This window comes from Solanum lycopersicum, chromosome 1 (assembly GCF_036512215.1).
Source record: "Solanum lycopersicum chromosome 1, SLM_r2.1".
NCBI classification, from domain to species: domain Eukaryota; kingdom Viridiplantae; phylum Streptophyta; class Magnoliopsida; order Solanales; family Solanaceae; genus Solanum; species Solanum lycopersicum.
The window spans coordinates 1,734,595-1,755,200 of record NC_090800.1 but is presented as its reverse complement, the minus strand read 5'-3'; the positions used below and the strand labels follow the sequence as shown (position 1 = coordinate 1,755,200).

At 27.4% G+C, this 20,606-nt stretch overlaps 1 protein-coding gene across 1 annotated transcript; it reads right to left on the bottom strand.

The window, feature by feature from the left end:
* Positions 1-4,552: 4,552 nt before the first annotated feature.
* On the bottom strand, positions 4,553-8,990 carry LOC101263740 (fasciclin-like arabinogalactan protein 17). The gene is made up of 2 exons (XM_004228632.5): positions 7,447-8,990; positions 4,553-4,976 (listed from the first exon to the last, which is right to left on the bottom strand). Exons 1-2 carry the CDS (start codon positions 8,714-8,716, stop codon positions 4,927-4,929), a joined length of 1,320 nt encoding a protein of 439 aa, XP_004228680.1. The 5' UTR covers positions 8,717-8,990; the 3' UTR covers positions 4,553-4,926.
* Positions 8,991-20,606: the final 11,616 nt, after the last annotated feature.

Here is a 20,606-nt window from a genome sequence, read left to right as displayed (position 1 = left end):
TGAATGTGTCACTCTGAGTTTCAACATCTGTTTTTTCATTTTCTAAACATATAGTTAGTTCTTAAATTTTACATCATCGGAAACAACCTCTCTACCTTTGAACTAGAAGTTGGAGTCGATGTCTAGAGGATCGCCATATAACACTTGCTTTGCCACTACTCATGACGGATCATCATGAGTTGGATGTTTGTACGAGGAAAAATTACACAAATACACAATTTAAGATATTGTAATCTTTAAAGGGAAAAAGGTCAAATATACTCCCGAACTATCGTAAATGGTATGCAGATACCCTCCTTCATACTTTTGGAACATTAGTGCTCTTGCCGTCCAAAAACTAGAGTGTATACTCCCTTCACTCTAACGGAAGATTAAATAGGGACACGTGACACAATCTTATGTATCGATTCGATGTCTGGTTGGTAGATAAGAGCATGGCACGTGTATGTCCGTTAATATAAAGGGCATATACGCTCTAATATTTGGACGACAGGAACATCAATGTCCCAAAAGTATGACGGAGGATAACTACATACCATTTACGATAGTTCAGGGGTATATTTGTCCTTTTCTCCATCTTTAGAATTCCCTACCATTAGAAAAAATTACAAAAATCCTCTCTCGGATACATCTCTATTCCTTCGTGGATACATTCCTATCTCCTCTCGGATACATTCCTCCCCTCTCGAATACATCTATGTTCCTTCTTGGGTATGTCCCTCTCATATCATTTGCAATGTACCGAGCAGTCAAAAAATATATTCAATGACAATTAAAAAAATTCAAAATTTTTATAATTGAAAAATAATCCGAGATATGAATTTTGTATTTATACCTTTTTAAAGGGCCTTCAAATAAGCTAACAATCATCAACCCAAATGATCAACTCAAGGAATGGAAAAATGTAGGATGAAATGGACAAATATTTCTTTTTCATTTTTTTTTACGTGTTCATTTGACTTCGAAATAACTTCAAATAAAAATATTTGTAGTTATATATGGCTAAACGTTCATGTATTTTTGTCTGAAATTTAAGCAAAAATGAATCAATCATATGAATATGAACGAACATCAAGCAAAACTGACTGAATTCAGCTACATATCTAAAAATTAAAGTTATTCTAAAATCAGGTATAATAGATTTGCAAATTTCAACATATTACGAATAAAGATTAAATGTTGATCATAAAATAAAAACTCTATGTACTTCAACTATTGTATTATCACCATTTTATCTCATACATTTTAAACGATAAAAAAAATTACATTTTTATATACTTAGTTAATAACTAATATTTAAATAAAAACACATGTAATTTGTCAATTTCAAGTATTTTTAAACTTTAAACTTGACTTTTAATTTAAAATATCTCAATGTTTTCTTAAATGAAACTTAAAATTATTAATTCTATTCTTTTTAACGCTATATATGTGGCCTTTAATTTATTCGATAGATCTGATATCATGTTAAATTATATGTAGTATGTCATCTAATAATGTAAAATAAGTTGCACATATAAGTTAAATAAAAATTTATATTTCTCTTTTAAATAATTTGTGATAATAAAGAAATATGTGAATGATAGACAATTATTATTACATATGGATGAAACTAAAATAAAATCTTAAGTCGTTCTTTAATCTATTCAAATTATATATCTTTAAAATCTATAATAAGTTTATATTCCTCTTATTAATAATTTGTGATGAGAAGAAATATGTGAATGATAGCAAAATATAATTATTTATGGCTGTAAAATAAATTAATTAACTTTTATTATATTAACAGCTTTTAAGAGTATTTCAGACATTTTGATTTAAAAAGCTGTTTATCAGCACTTATTTGTCAAACACATCAATAACTTTTTTTTTTAACTTCAGCACTTTTATCCAAACGCATAACTGCTTATTTTAAAAATAAGTTTCAGCACTTTTAAAAGTACTTTTTTAAAGCTACTTTTATTAAGCTCATCCAAACAGCTCCTTATTTAAGAGGAAACTTGAAGTTATGGCTATAAAGGTGGATCTATCTTCCTATTTTTCTATGTTTGAAAGAATAATAAATATATGAAACTCATATATTTTGTTAAGTGTGTATATATATATATATATATATATATAAAATTTAATGAGACTTACTTATAAATATCATTTAATTATACATATTAAAAAAACAAATAATTTGTCTATAAATATTTTATTGTGAATCTATTATATGATAATAACTTGATATTGTTATACGAATAAAGAATTAGAGACATATTCAAAATCTGATCATTATTTCTTATATAAAGATCTCAAGTACTCTCTTCGCATGAAAATGTTTGTCATTTTACATTTATCGAAAGTCAATTTGATTAATTTTCAAAGGTAAATTAGATCACATTTATTTGATATTTTAAACAAAAAAATTAGATATTCTAAAATTATATGAAAAGTACTATAAATTATAATTTTTTGCATATTAATATGATAAAAAAAAACATATTAAAATGTCAGTCAAAATTTTTATAGTTTGACTCTGAAAATAGAAATCATGATAAATAATACCAAACTGAGAGAGTAATACAGAATAACAATTGATTTTATTATTATTAAAAATACAATTAATAAACATAAACTATTAATTAAATCTCTGTATATTTATTATGAAATTTACTGTACAAAAATTTATAAACTTTAAATTCTACCGATCTATTTTGTATTTTTTGCAGCTCTAAGATCCGTGGAACGTTCCATAGCCACATGAAAAGTATAAAAATGGCAATTATTTATTTATATTAATTTATTTTATATAACTTTGGATTCTTATATATTACTATTTATGAAGGCTATTAGTTTGGACTTTTTCTTATTGCATAAAAAAAATTAAGAATAAAATGAATATATAAAGTCAATGAATTTGTCCAATTTTCTTTAGTCCCCACATCAATTATTTATTAAAACTTTTTATAATTAATAGTTCCATGTGAATGCCAGCTCATTTGCTTTTTCCTACTTTGATGTGATTAATCATTAACCTAATAAAATCAAACCCAAAAAAAAAAAAATTAAAAAAAATTAAAAAATAATACATATATATATATATAGCCAAATTGTTGATAATAAATAAGTGGAACCACTAATTATATATTTAAAATAATTGGAAAATATTTGTCCTCTTTTCTTTTGTGAAATGTTTAATATTACTAAATTGTTTGATAAATTACACAAAGTTAGCTAACATACCCCTCATTGTTGTTTCACCAATTGTTGTTAATTTACGTGCATCTCGACTATTTGTTAGTAACTGTATTTATTTTACTTTTTATTCAAAACATTTTTCTATTATCATGCTTCAATCAAACACGTGAAAGTATTAGCTTTTACAATCGATGGAAAAAACTGTGACACTATATTTTATGAATATGTAACATAGATATCTATTTTCAACTAGCGAATTTACATATTTAGGTTATAAGTTTCTCATTATTCGCTTAAGTCTATTTTTTTTGGCTACTTCACGAGTAAAGAGCGAAAGAACTGAACTTTTTAAAAATTAGAAATTAAGTATAAATTCCATCGCTCATCTAATTCTAAACATGCGTATCAATCAGATATTTTTTTCAATAATTTATCGCTAAAAGAAATTTCCAATAAATATTTTTATTTAGCTACGAAATTTATTCGTCGTTCCTTTTTTTTTTCCTTCTCTTTTTAGTAGTGAGATGAGTACTTAAAATTGCAATCAAAATTTAGCAAAATTTAATTTTTAGAAATGTATATTTTGAGATAAAGAGTACATGGAACTTAAGACAATTTTCTACAACTTTGGGGGGTTTTAGTGTAAATACTAGTTTTTCTTTTTTCTTGGGGGGTGGGGTGGGTTGGGTGGGGGTAGGGGGTAGGGGGGTAGATGGGGCATTGAGCAACTTCCATGAAATAACATGGTCATCATACTTTTTGTTTTCACCCTAAAAGATATAAATCCAACCACCATTTTCAAATATGATTTAAATTACATATATATATTGATAGCTAGTGTAATGATTTTTTTTTTTTTTAACATTATTAGTAAAATATAAATTGTTATGAATATTATATAAAGCGAGAGAGGGTAAGGTTACGAAATAAGGTCAAATAAATAGTATTAAACTGTTCGTATAAAGTTGCTATAGTTATTAATATTCTATTTTCTTCGCTTATATTTCACCTGAATCCAACGAAAATCAAGTATAATATCTTCCATCGTATAGATCAAAACTAAAAAAAAAAATATCATGAAAACCTCATTATCTTTATCATCATTTTTTCCCCAACAAGAACTTGAAATAGTAAAAAAATACATTGTATTATACTATATATTATTTTTCTTCAACACAAAGTATCTAATAAATTTTTTTTAAAGGGGTAAAATAATTTTTCCAATTCCACAAGACAAAAATACAAATCACATCACATCAAATAAAAGAATTGCAAAAAGTTGCATCACAAGTTATTAAAGTATCACATCATGCAATAATAAAAATAATAATTAATATAATAAAATAAAATAAAATAAATAAATAAATAATAAGACAAATCACCCGTGAATATATAAAAAGGACAAAAAAGACTCTGTATATTTCTGCATACAAAGTGTTTGGTACCAACAAACCTTAAATACAAATAAAAAATTGATATATAGTAATTACAGTATTTATAACAAAAACCAAAAAAGAAAAAAAAAAAAAAAGGAGAAAATTCCCTTTTTCTGAATTTTTACTTCGACTCAAGCATTTTTTTTTTCTCCTTCCCTAAATTTTACAAGGCTCTCCTAGAAAAAAAATATTAAAAATTTGCCATTTATTCAGAAAATTTTGTAGCTTTTTTATTTTTTTTTTCCTCTTCTCCACAAATCCTAATTGAATTACCAATCTTAATAATTCAATTTCTTGATCTTGAATTTTAATGACAAAATGACCCCATCATACTACATGCTACTTCCATCAACTTTCCTGCAAAAATAAAAATGTTTGGCGGAATCAGAATCTTTCACTAAGAAGAATTAACGTATAAAGAAGTAAAACACACGAAGAAGTCAGAAGTAATGTAGGAGAGGAGACAGTTTCACTTTCGTTAGATTGTGTAGTGACTTGATTCAGCAGCAGAGTCAGAATTTTCGATTGAACGTCTAGCAGATAATTCTAACCTTGTATATATACTACGCCCCTAACGTGAGCCAACGTCAGTAAAAAATGAAAGATTGCTTTCGAAACCTATGTATACAAAGATGGTATACACACACACATATATATATACATAAAAAGGTATGACCAATCTATCAACGTCAGTGTTATTTTTTCGACGAAGGGGTGTCACTAGACTACCTTGGATGCCAACTCATAATAGAAAAATGAAATTGACAACTGATAATTGAAGTGAAATATACTATTTAGAGAACAAGTGGGGGCAAAGAATTTGTCAACAAATAGGCTAGGCTGGCTATAAAGGACTAAACATCCAAGTTGTTGAAAAAAAACAAATGCATATTAGACACCAAAACAATTGACTTTATCGCGCTCGGTTTTTGATCTAGTGGTAAGAGCATAACATATGATATACATATTAGACACGTAATAAGGTTAAAACCGGACTGTCACCAAGTCTTGAACCGAAAGGCTAGCTCTAGCTCTATCTGAGCTAACCTTTTAGACTAAGGGAGGCTTTGAAACTCGAGGATGATTTTCTGTCTCTCTATCCTTCTCCACACTCGAACCCTCTAAAACTAAGAAGTCCTTCCATCTTTACCAGTTTTCCGGAAAGTCTTGCTTGAGGTAAAAATGCTTCCTCGTAAAAGCAATATCATTCTGAATACTCAAACTCGAGACATCTGATTAAAAATAAAGGGATAACCGCCAGACATTTGGTGGTTAACCCTTTACTATGAATGATTCAACTTGAAACTATCTTTTAATAATAATAATTCAACTACTAAAAAAGAAAAAATACTAACTCCATCAAATGGTTTTAGAATAATCTATACATTAAGCAAAGAATTAATTCTTTTTTCTTAATAATCTTATTATATAATATTATTATATATATGACTCACCGACAAAATTTCTCAACTACTAATTACTTAAAATAATTTTTTGTCACTTTCTATAAAAACGTGCTGAGCATATTTATACCTAACAATTTATGGCTTATAATAAAAGAAATTAAACAAAAACACTATGTAATCACTCAAAAATAATGACAATGATATTTTAACTCACGAAAAAAAAAATATAGCAAAGCAAGCAACACAAATAAACAAGTGGTGTCTGAATCAATTTACGTTTCATGTATCGTAACTAATTTTGATTAATTGATATCGAGTAACTCTGTCCATTGAATTTTTAGGAAATTTATTGATGTGGGAAAAGATGAATTTTCAATTTTGTGTAATTTTTAACAATTTTCAAAATTGGGGCACTTTTTATTTTAATTTAAAAAAAAAAAAAAAAACATAGCTTAGATGTTAAGTCCAAGAATTCCACCACAAAAAGAGTTGGCAACAACTGGAATCACAAAAAGCCATAATTCCATTATTCTCATTATACCCACCACCAAATTTGTACTAAACAAATTAATTTTTGACAAATTTTGAGATAATAATATTAACTTGTAAAAGAAAAAACACTAATTTTTTACTTTTTTTTTTGATAATATGTTTTTCTTAAGCCTTGCTTTTTAATATGATCTTTGTTTTAAGTCGCGATTCTATTGAAAACAGTAAAATATGTGTACGCTTTATATTTTGCAGGGAGAAATTACATTAGATATGTTATTATTGTTGATGACATTAGCATACACACCATTAACCCCAGACCCGAACCCCACTTGAGCTGAAGTCTATCAAAAATAATACCTTCATCTTAGACCAAGACTCTATTCGTAACATAGACACCGTTCTCTAGACCCCTCTTGAGCCAAAGTCTATCAAAAACAAAAACTCGACCATAGACCACAACTACATGTAACATACACACCATGCTATCCAGAACCCCCCCCCCCCCCCCCACCTAAGACGAAGTCTATTGTAAACAATGTCTCTATCTTAAACCAAAACTACATATACCCTATGTTGCTCGGACTCTTCAAAAATACCAACATGTACATATCGAATTCGCCAAAAATAATACATTTTTGAAGAATTCGAGACCGGTACGACATCAAAAGTGGACTCGAGCCCGCGCAACTAAGCATACAACATAACCCCACCCGAGTCGAAAACTATCGAAAACAAAATCTCTATCTTAGACCAAGGCTACACACCACGTTCTATCGACAACAAAGCTACATATAACACACCACGCTCCTCAGACCTCCATTTATCAAAATTACATTGAATATATCGTTATTAGTCACGTAATTACGATGATAAAACACATAAAACACCAAACAATTAAAACTAAAATTCAAAATTATAATTAGTATTACCTCTTCTTGGTTTAGCAACAACTTTAGCATCACCACCAACAAGCGGAGCAGATTTTGGCGCCACCTTAATATCCTCCACCGGAAAAAGAACTCCGTCAATCCCCTGAACGGAAATTCTCCCGTCGGTATAAATATCGGGATCAATCAAATACGCCGATCCTTCTTCGAACCCGAATTTCACAGATCCATCAGCTTCTTCAGCAACAACTTTATGTGGCAATCTTAATGTATCATATTTCAATTTCCCAAATCTTCGTACTGAATTATACATACTTTCTTCCGTTTGATACTCCGGTATCAAATGATAATACATTATCTGTTCCGGTGCACCGGGTTCCGATAACTGATCGGTTGTTAATTTCGCCATAGCTTCATCATTTGGAGCTAATACAGTTAATACATATCCTTCTGAAACTAATCTCCCCATTTCAGTAGCTAATGATGTTAAATTTACTAAAATATCTGCTAATTCGTTGTATCCACCGTAATGTAATAGTGTTTGTATGAAATCTTTCACCTGAGTTTCACCGTCGAAGTGGTGGTGGTTACCGCCGGGACCTGGTGCTGGTGCCGGAGCTAGAGAAGGACCTGGTGCCATTGCGGAGTAAATCGGTAGTACCGGTGGAGCGCCGGCGGGTACTGGTTTGGGGTTTTTCTTCAATCGGTTAGTTCTCGGGTCGATTTCTGGTGCTCCCTGTGGGAGCACAGCTGAAATCGACCGAAGATTTCTTCGATTGTTGAAAGATTGTTGAACTGATTTAGGGATTAGAACCTTTTGGATTCCGTGAATTATTCCGTCTGATTTGATTATATCATTCGGGTGAATGATATTTAGATTGTTCCCGGAGAGGCGTTCAGTCTCTCCGGGGCATAGAGTTGTGTGATTATTATTCCTGGTATGGTGCAGGCTCGAGTGGTCGACTCGAGCTGGCACCATGTGGAATAAGAGGAGGTTCTGGAGGGATTTAATGTTCCCGGGTTCAAGCAAAAAACGCTTGAACTCGGGATCTAAATCAAGCTCCAGAGCTTCATTTCTAGGTGCGAAAATGGTGATATTGTGTTTAGTTACAGCTTCTTCGAGTGGTTGAAGAAGAAGGGCTTTTTCGACTAGCTCTGAGAGTTCTGTGTAGTGTGAATCCAAAAGGGCAACAAGAACTGAGTTTGAGTTGATTTGTGGAGATGGGGTTTGGGTTTTTTGTTGTAATGTAGCACCATTAATGGAGAATGTGAGAAATAAAGTGAACAAGAAACCATAGATCTGTAAATCCATGGCACTTGAAGAAGAAAGAAGGAAAAGAGTTTGATTTTTTTTTTCTCTCTTCTATTTTCTTGAAATTTGCTCTTGGTTTCTTGATTCTTCTATATTTAGTGATGTCTTTTAACACAATGTGTGTGTTGTGTGTGGGGGTGATGAATGGAGTGAATTTGTGGGTTGGCTTTGGTTTTTGGTAGTAAAGAGGGGAAAGAGAGAAGAAGGGGTGGGGGGTGGGGGTAGGGGGTGGGGTATATAGTTGTCATTGTTTGGTGGAAAAATAAAGTATAGTGGTGAAGGATCAAGGGTTATTTTCTTAAATATTTTTGTTGTTAGTGTTCTATCACTCTTTGTACCATTTTTTTTTTCACTTGAATTTGGTAGGAGAGAAGTATCGAAAACACCATTAATAATTTTAATAATAATTATTTACTTAGATTGGTTAAATTTATATATATTATCGATCTGTTGTATGGCATAACAAGTGGTTTTGAAAATTTTTGTATGAATTGAAACTCTTAATAAAAGGTTGAGATAAGTGTTGAAAATACTTCTAAATTTAGTGGTAATTTAGTATGTATTTAAGTTTAATTAGTCAAGTAGAGAGGTATTTTTTAAAACTATCAACCGTATTGAGACGAAACTAATAATTCACGTTAAGTTTAAGAGTGTTTTTAATATATTTTTTAATTTTGTACCTGTTTTGAGAATCAACTAATATAAATTTGTGATTGAATGTTTCACTTGAAGGAAATGTTTTTTATGAATTCATTTTTTGTTTAAAACTAAAAAAAAAAACTCTAAAACTATAAATTTTAAACCATCCCACAACTTTTGATGGTGAAAGGGGGAAACTTTGGCTTCAAGTGAAAACTTTAGTAAACACAAACTTTTCTTCTTTTATTTTGGCCTTTGGAATTGGGGGAAACTTTGGGATAAAGTTGTTAACCCTATAGAAAACTATGACATGTGGAAAATGAAGTTTAATTAAAGTATTTGGAATTAGGGAAACTTTGGGTTAAAGTTCTTAGCAAAAGAAAAGTGACATGTGGATAATGAAGTTTAGTTAATTATTAACCTTTAAGTTTGACATGTGGCCCTACATTTTACATTTTATTTTATTTGCTCTATAAAAAGGGAAATTTGTAATCGTTATTCTTTGGGTGCACACAAGGTAAAACACTTGTTTCTATGTAATAGCTCGTAAATCAAATAGAAGAGGTAATCCATACTAGACAAGTCTGATGCAACGAGCTCGATCCAGAAGGTAAATTCCTTGCTCTTGTTGGCAAGGGGTTTCGAACTTGAAACCTTCAATATGAAAGTCTCAAGCTCAAATTACTGGGCTACTCTGAAGGTTTCCATTTTACTTTTTCCTTTGATAATAATGTGGATAAACAAGATACAATTAGCATTAAAAAAAGGGAAAATGTACAAGTACCCCTTCAACCTATGCCCGAAATCCCAGCGACACACTTATACTATACTAAGGTCCTATTACTCCCCTGAACTTATTTTATACGTAATTTTCTACCCCTTTTTAGCCTACGTGGCACTAGTTTGGAAAAAAAAGTCAACCATCGTTGGGCCCACAAGATAGTGCCACGTAGGCTAAAAAGGGGTAAAAAATTATTAATAAAATAAGTTCAGGGGGGTAATATGACCTTAATATAGTATAAATGTGTCTCTGAGATTTCGGGCATAGGTTGAGGGGAAACTTGGACATTATCCCTAAAAAAATAGAATTATTTTGATTTATTGTACAATTGTGTTTATTAGAGTATCAAATTATAAAAATTATTGAGAAAAAGGTTAAAAAACTATTAAACACAATGCTCAATCCTTTATCAATCACATATTAGCTAAAAGTATGAAAAACTATGTAAAGCATATTAGACACTAATTGATTAGACCTCAAGTTTTCATTCTTGTTCTAATAATTGGTAACTTTGTTGTATCCACTAAATAAAGTAGGCATTATTATAAAGAAAAAGAAATGGGGAGAATGATATGAAGGTTGAACTAAAGAGATTGATCTTTTAATACGTGAAATAAGAATAATTATTTCGATATAAAAGATAGAAATTTATTTATTTATTTCGTTTATCGTACCATTTTGATTCTTTCTTGAGAGAAGGTGAAAAAATACTATTTACTTATCCTTTTATATATAGAGTTATCAAATATTTATGTAAGTAAAAAATACAAATACCTAATGAAATAGTTAAAGTGTGCACAAATTAATCATACACTATTATTCATTATTATTACTTTTTTTAAGTTAAAAGTTGATTTCTTCTTTTTTGGGGCCTAAATTAAGTTTTGCCAAGATTTGATTTCCCTAGTGAAAAGTAAAAATATTTGATATAATAATCGAGACGAGCTCAAACTAACCAAGCCTTATTTCATAATGTTTTTATGGTTGTTAATAGTTTAGGGATGAAAAATATAGTTCATATTAAATTTAAGGTATTTTCAATATTTTTCTCAATCTTATATTCATTTTCAGAATCAACTAATATAGATTTGTGATTTAAAAAAAAAATCACTTCTATGGGATATAATTTCATTTTTAGAGCTCGAAATTGATTTACGAGTTATGATTAAAAGGATACATACCCCATTAGAGATTGTGCTGGAGGATAACTTACGAATTTGATCGAATTCAATAATTGTGCTCAAAATTATATATTTATCAAAAATATCATTAAATATATACAAGTTATTAACTCAAAAACTACATTAAGTTTTGCTAAGTTGTTAGTTCTTTCCGCCACTAGAAAAATCATTAACTAACATAATTAAAATTTGCATGTAAACTGATTTGAATATTTTTGTCATTACTTAAAAATATAAATTTAAACTCTTCACTCTGAGGGGACTTAATTTGAATTTTGCCAAATGTTCTTCTTATTCCCTCTATCGATGAAAGGTAGCAAGTATTCAATAATATAATTAATATATACATAAGTTGATCGAACACTATCAATATTAATAGACAAATGAAAACTTTGACATCTCCTTCTTTTTGGGGGACCTAAGTTGAGTTTTATCAAGTATTTGATTTCATCCACTAGTAAGAAATAACAAGAATTTGATATATCATTCTGATGTACGTAACTCGATCGAAACCATTATCATTCATTAAAAAAAATAAAACTCATCGAAAATCTTTTTTGGTGGGAACCTAATATGATTTTGTCAAGTCTTTTGTTTCCCCTAATCTCCACCAATGAAAAAGTAACAAATACTTAATAATACAATCGAGGTACGTACAAGCTAATCAAACAGTTACCGTAATTAATAGACAAAGAAAACTCAATGAAAATATAGGGGGACCTAAGTTAAGTTTTGTCAAGCTTTTGTTTCCCTTCAAACAAAATGTGGGGTTTAGGAATATTTTTTATTTCTTTATTTTTTTATTTTTTATTTTTTTTTATTTTTATATATTTATTTTAAATTTGGTTGGAACAGGCTGTAAATGGGGTCCACACGGTTAAGTGGCATTATCAATGAGCTGTGAAACGGTGGCTTAGCGGCGGATATAAGCCAAGCCGATTCCTTTTTATAGCTTTTTCTCGTGTTTTTTGCGTGTTGTCTTTCTCCAATTTTCTTGTGTTTTTTACGATTTTTCGTCGGTGTTTGGTGTTCGATATTTATATTAAAATTTATAGAGAGGAGTTGTAAAACGTTTTTAAATTAAATATAAATTATTAATTTCATTCTTAAATTTTAAGAAGTTATTTTTACTTGATTAACTGAAGTTAAATGCACTCTCCATCCTGCAACATGAGTGAAATGCCGAAATATAAGCCCGAAATTTTGGCTAGTTTAGGAGTAGGGACGTTTTCAACATTTATCTCGACTTCTTTTATTAAGAGTTTCATGATTTTGCAAGAGTTTAAGATTACTTATTATGTTGAACTTGTCGAATCAACAACTGAAATTGAATGAATTAGTGGTGGGTCTATACACAAATTTCCTATTTATGTTTACTTGTGCGGAATTGAAAATCGTTTCCTGGAAAACTTCGTTAGAATTGGATGTATTAAGCATATAGTTAGTGTTCCTTTTAAGCCAAGATCAAACTCTTCTTTTGATCATGATCGAGCCCTGCAACGTAGAACCTAAGTGAACCAGACATACAATTGTAAATCGGAATAGCCCTTCTTCTCTTACGAGACTTCCAGGCTATATTTTTTTCATTACGACAGATTTAAGGTGTATATAAATTTAATTAGTCAAGTTAAAGGGTATTCTTAAGGCAGTCACTAGTTCGGGGTGTTTTCAGAACTTCTCGTAAATTCATAAAATTTGAAATTTCATAAAAAAAAATTAAATTGAAATAAAGTGTTCTATAATAATAGTTATCTAATATTCAAGGTTTGTTTAATTATTTTTTTTTAATTAAAACGGATGAATACTTATTAGTATTGGATGTTGAGTATTTAATATTTTTAAAGTTTGATTTCGATAATTCTATAATTAGTAATTACAAATAGATATTAAATATTAAAATTTTAAACTAGATATGGTAATCAATATCTTCATAATTCTAATATACTAATACTATTAGTAGTTGTCCTTTTTTTTTTTTTTAATAAATGAATTTTAGTAGGAACATTGAAGTGGAATTCATTGAATGTGGAATATAATGAAAACCACCAACTTTTACATTATTGGACAAAATACATTTTTTTAAAAAAAATTTTCATGGTTTGAATGAAAAATACAACAAAAATCACCTGTTTTTGGAGGGAAAATTAATTAACATTTAAAAATAGTTCTTTCTATTTAAATTATTATTGTAGTATCTATGTTTTTAATAGTGACATTATTTGTCAGATAAAAAACCTAATAATAGAATTGTCAATATAGATTAGGCCTCTGAAATAAATATATATTTGCTCACTAAATAATTTTGACAGGTTAAGATAATTAATTTTTTAACCTTTTTTGTATTGCTCTAGATAATTGACTAAATTTGGATTATTTAGATCAGAATTCATTTCCAAAGTTTGAAAATAATTTAAATCACAATTTTATAAATATAAGCTATAAGTATTCATTTATTTTGATAGCACTTTTAATATGATTTTTTATTTTATTTTAAAAAGATTAATTAAGGATATTATTTTTATCTAATTAAGGATATACGTATACTCTTTCGAGTTTTTTTTTTTGGAGTTTCCTAGTTTAGCAATTTCTTACAACAAAATTAAAAATAAATATTTTTGGACATAAATATTACACAAAAATTGTATTTATAGCTTCTTTAGTACATAAATGAATTTAATCCAATGCTTGTGGAATACAGAAAAGCCAATCATAAGCCTCTTTCGTTTATTTTTACTTGTCATATATTTTTTTAAAGAGTAACAAATAAATAAATATTTTATTATATCACTCTTTAAATATAAATTTAATATTTTAAAACATGTATTGAGAAATAATTAGTATGTAATAAGAATATATTATAGAAATTAAGTAATAAATTATATTTTAATTTTTTTTTAAACAAATAAATAAAGTAAATATCTATTTTTAATATAATGAACTAATAAAATGGATCGAAAGAGCGTTTCTTTCTACTTTTAGAACCAAAGGCAACAAATATAATTAGTTATATACTTCCTTTGCCTCGAATTAGTATTCACATTTTGTTTTGAAGAATTAAATTATATTAAATTTGATCAACGTAATTTTTAGTTGAATTAAATTGGCATGACAAAAATTGTAATTTTTAATATAATTTTTTAAAGTACTTTTTTTATTAGATTGAATTGAAGTAATTCAATTTAAACTTTAAAAATCAGTCAATTTGACTCTCAATAAGTAAACATGACTATTAAATTGGGATGGAAGGAGTAAAACACGACAAAAATATACCATCAATAAGGTGTTTGATAAGGAAAACTATATAACGATCAACTATCTCGGTAAAATCAACCCCTCACATCTTCTTATTGGGGCATATGTATATCTCATCTTCACATGTCTAAATTATCTCGGTATGACTTTCCTGATGTTATCCACCATGGTAGGTATCCATAACTTATCTCAAATATTTTTATTTCTAATTTTATCTCTTCCAATATATCCATACATCAATCTCAACATTGTCATTTCCACTCCTTTTATCTTTTGAGCGTGTAGTCGATGTTTTTCCCTATACAACATATTAGGTCTAAGAAAACACCATATGTGAGCCTTTATTTAGACTACCTCAATCGCGTTAATACAATATATAACATCATCATCAATGTCTCCATTTCCTTAAATTATCAACCTAAAATATCAAACTTCACACTCACATATAATTCATGATACATGTCACTTAACTTGCATTCCAAGCTATCACAAATCATTTTGTTTCTAAACCTTCAATCTATCATTTACTATGTTGCATGTAAGATAAAAATTCTAAAAATTAAATTACTTTTTAAATTTAAAGAGGTTGTATCGTATATTTTCTTTATTGAATAAAAAAAAATTTGTACCATATAAAGTTATTAAACGATCAAAATATCTTAGAAAAACTATTATCATACGTATAATTATTTCACTTATTTTCATTATTTTCTATTACTTTTAAAAATCTTTAAAAAATTCCTTATATTTTTAATATATTATGTATCCTTGCTAATTTTTAATGTATTTGTGGTACATATTAATATATTCGAACTAGTTTTTAATATATTTGAGCTAAATATTAATGTATATGAGACAATATTTAATGTATCTGAGCTAGTTTTTAGTATATTTGAGCTAAATATTAATATATCTGAGATAATATTTAATGTATCTGAGCTACATATTAATATATCCGAGCTAGTTTTTAATATATTTGCGCTACATATTAATGTATCCGAGACAATATTTAATATATCTGAGTTACATATTAATGTATCCAAGCTAGTTTTTAGTATATTTGAAGTACATATTAATGTATCTGAGACAATACTTAATGAATTTGAGATAAATATTAATATATCCGAGCTAATTTTTTAATATATTCGAAGTACATATTAATGTATCTGAGACAATACTTAATGTATTTGAGATAAATATTAATGTATTCGAGCTAGCTTTTAATATATTTGAGCTACATATTAATGTATCTGAGACAATATTTAATGTATCTGAGCTACATATTAATGTATCCGAGCTGGTTTTTAGTATAATCAAGCTATATATTAATGTATATGAGATAATATTTAATGTATTCAAACTATATATTAATGTATCCGAGCTTCAGTTATTGTATCCGTTTTTCTTAATTTTTAAAAACGGCTCAACTAAACAAGTATGATATTTTCAAGCCGAGCTGAAATAAAAAAAAGATAATATTAGCCACAAAAAAATATCGCAGCCGATGACCAAAAAGGACAGCTGTCATTGTCATGAAAATGAATGACAAGCCATAGCTTTGCCGCTGTTTTCTATGGCTTATGAAAATGACTATACTACCCTTTATTCTGTCGGCGGTGTTCAAGTTTTTTTTTTTTTTTTAATTATAATTTTTGGAAAAAAATATACATTTATACCAACAATTAAAAACAATATAAATTTTATTTGTCGTATTATATTAATATGTTTTTTCTTAATTTTGAGAGAATATGAGTAGACAGTTAAATTTATAAAAAATTAATCAAATAAATACATATGTTTATCTATATGAGCTTTTTACGCATTTTTTTATGTGTATTATGTCGAAACATATTTAATTCTATATATATTTAAGTAGCTATTTATACACACTTAAAATTGAAAGATATTGTCGTAACCATATATAATACAAGGTGGCTAATTAAAATTTTCTAACTTCGTCAATGTTGAAGGATATATATAGATAGATGTCAGCTAAAATTAGGTTAAAAAATATATTTATATTTTATGTTATTTTATTTGAAGCTTTTATAGAGAGATATTTATATCTTATTTGGTTTTTAAAAAATGTGTTTATATGTTATGTCATCTTATAATATTGAATAATAAAGTGAATAATTGATGGCCCTCTAATTCATTTTTAAGTAATATTTAGATCTTTTAATTTTTCTAAAAAATTGGTTAACTAATATGGGTGTTTAATTAACTATACAAGAAAGAATAATGATATAAATTATGATTCTTGCAGACTTGCTTTTGCTAAAAACAATTATAAAAGTATCCTAAATTTATATTTTACAATTAAAATAATAATAATAACAATAATAATAATAATAATAATGATAATAATATTTTCTCTATTTTATTTTATATGATATTATTTAACTTAAAAATAAAAAAAAAATTAATATATATATATGTATATATATGAACCCATATTTTTTTTATAAATATAATGAGTAGAATGCTAAAAGCTTTAAATGTGTAGTTAGGTTTTGAATTTGCCTCTTAATTTGGCTAAGCATTATTTAAAGAAAAAAATGATGAAACTTATTAATGTGGATTAAAATTAAAGTTAAATTGTTTATATATATAAAATAAAATATTTTTTGTGGGACCAACTAAGAAGAAAAACATCAAATAAATTTAAGAAAGTAACTAAAGAATATTAGCACTTTTAATCCTCAAATATCACTAAAATTATAATTTTGAACTCTGTCGGTGGTTTCATTTTTTTTTTTTTATTTTATTATTTTAAGCTTGAGTTTTTGAATTAAGAAGAATAATTGTTGGCCCTAGTATTAAGATTTAAGGCCCTCTATTATTCTTGTTAAGTAAGATTTAGATCCTCTTGTATATATTATTTTATGAGGTATAATATAATTGTTTGTTGACACGAAAGTCAGAGATTTTTAAGGTTGAGATTGAGAATGAGAATCGAATCGACGGAATAGTAAAAAAAGAATCACTTATATAAAGAAGAATCGAAAAGGATCAGATTGTTCATCGCTTAAAGTAGGAGTTGAGAATTGACTTCTTTCATCAATATCAATAGCTTACCAGGCTTGTGTTACTCCTTTACCTTTTCCCGTTTGATTTCGGAGCACCTCTAATCCTTCAAATATCGAAAATTTTGAATTTTGAATCTTGTGATTTATTATGCACATTTAATCTTTAATTAATTAAGTAATATGCTTTTGTGGGATCAAAATTTAACATATTATTGCATGCTAAACCATTTAAATCATCAATGCATTATGTTTAATTTGTAATGTTACTGATTTTTAAGGTATTATAGTTTTAATATTCTAAACATAGTCTATATTTATGAGATGCATAATAGCTAATAAATGTATTAAATCAAATATTATAAGGATCGAAGCTATTTTTTTTTTATTCGATATTTGATATCTGTATTAAAGTTATTAGAGTTAAAAGTCTAATACCCCTAAACTATGTAAAAATGAAGGCCATGTATTTTTCTATTTTTAACAAGATTTAGATCCTTTTTAAAATCTTTAGTTATTATTGTATAATTCATCTCAAACTATCAATAATGATAATGGTGATGAGAGTTTTATGATAGATTGGACCTTAATTAATTTTTTTTTATTTAGAAATTTGTTGTTCAAAGATAGTATGCTATATCAAAGACTTAATAATCTTTTCCAATCTTTTGAAACTTTTTTTTTAAAAATAAAATACAAGCATCTTTATTAAAAGAGAAAAAAAGATTATACTAAATTATTGAGTTAGGAGAATTTTGTCTTTTATGTTTTTTTTTTATCTACTATGACATATTGAGAGGGAATTCCTTTTTTGTATTATGTGATGATCAATAAGCTTTGATTGGTACTTTCTAGGTCTCATTTAGTTTTAATATTTGATTTTTTAAAGTTAAATTATGTGAATTTTAATTAAAATTAACAATATATTCAGTATAATATTATAAGGGAGGGGTGGAGAGAATAAAATGTACGTCAATTTTATTCCTGCCTAGTGTAGATATATAGACTATTTTCAAATGATCTTCAGTTCAAGTATAATAAATTTAAAATAGCTACGAAAAAAGAAAATATGATAATAAAGAAAAGATGTTGATTAAATATATATTTTTATCAAATTAACATGAAAAAAGTTTTAACTTATATTATTTATCATACAATGTTGAATATTTTAATTTGGAACATTAAATATTAAATCAATTAAATGAGTCATATAAACTTTTGAAAATAAAAACATAACAATTAATTTGGAGAAAGTATTTATTTTCTATTTTTTGATCCACACATTGATCAATAAGCTTAAATTGAGGATCATTATGTTTTCAAGAATAATAAATACAATTAACACACTTTTTTTTTCAATTTTCTTGGTTATCTTTTTGTTTATAAATTGTGATTAATTATCTACTATCCTACAATATAAAAGGCTTAATCTTTATTTTTTACTTCGAAAAAAGATTACCAATAATTATTTGATCGTCTTTCTTTAAAAATAGTCAAAATAAATTAACTTGAATTCAGAATCGCTATTTAAAATCTTAGTAAAATGCGAAAAATTTTCATCTCACGTCACACCAAATAATATCAAACAAAAAAAAAAATCTCATTTTTGTTGTTATTCATTATTTCTTTTAATAATAATTCCAACTTCTATATTTTATTATATATTTTCTTTTTATCTCCAAAAATAAACTCATTCTCCAAATGAATTCCCATAAAGTCTTTCTACATTATTTAGTGTTAGGTACGATATTAATTTAGATATTTAGTTGGTGGAACCGATAAATTACACGAGGTGGTTAGATGCGTGGGGCAAAATATGTAACACAAAGGACTTATAGTACTTCTATTTTTATTGATTGATTCGGTCTCTTGTTTGCTTCACATCATATTAATACGGGGTTGAATTGAATAGTCATAAAATTTTATGCTCACTGAAATTTCAAATAGAAATATTTTTTTCCCTTCAATTCTATTTTATAACTATATTTGGAATTAAGGGTATACGTACAGTTCACATGATCAGAAATTACTAACCGACACTAAATTTTACATAATGAATCAAATATTTTAAACCTTTACCTTCGATTGTTATTTCACTGTCCTAATTTATTTGATTGTATTTCCTTTTTAGTTTGTTTAGAAGAAAAATAATATTTATATTAAAGATAATTTATAATTGCGCAAATATAATGACTTAATCATAAGTTCCAAGTTTATTTTTTTTTAAATTATCAATCAAACACCATCACGTAAATCGAGACTTAATAACTACAATATTAAATTGACTATTCTACCCTTTGAACTCTGTCGGCGGTTTATTTTTGGGTAGGTTTGATACTCATACATTTATTTGATTTATTTATTATTCTTTTAAAGTAATATTAGCAATCTTTTTGTTCAATTTTTTTAGGGGAAAAAGACAAATTTATATCGTAAATTGTACGCAGATACCTTCCGTCATATTTCTGAGATATTGATGTCTCTGCCATCCAAAAACTAGAGCGTATATACCCTTCACTCTAACGAAAGACTAGATAGGGACACGTGACACGATCTTATCCGTTGATCTAATATTTAATAAATGTCGATCGGTGGATAAGATTATGACACGTATATGTCCGTTTGTATAAAGGGTATATATACTCTAATTTTTGGACAGCAGGGGCACCAATGTCCCAAAAAGTATGACAGAGGATATTTGTATACCATTTACAATAATTGCATAATATTACAATAATAACATTAGTAAAAAAGAAAAAAGATACGAGATGGAGATAGAGATGCACATATACAAGAAAAAGCTAGTTTTGAACTTTAGAGGCGATAAATACTCGATCACATGAGTAACACATAATAGATCTTTAATATTAACGCGTAGATCTTACATTGAAGTTCAAACTTTTTTGATTAAAGAGTGAAAGTCACTTGACTGTAAGGAGAGAAGCTCCGAGTAAAAACACTCGTAGATCGTAGTTATTGGTCACATTAAAATTAAAATCTAAAGGCAAAAA

Coding starts and splice junctions, on each gene's coding strand:
- LOC101263740 (XM_004228632.5), bottom strand. CDS start 8,716: ATGGATTTACAGATCTATGGTTTCTTGTTCACTTTATTTCTCACATTC. Junction 4,977..7,446: donor TGTTGCTAAACCAAGAAGAG/GTAATACTAATT, acceptor TTATTTTTGCAG/GAAAGTTGATGGAAGTAGCA.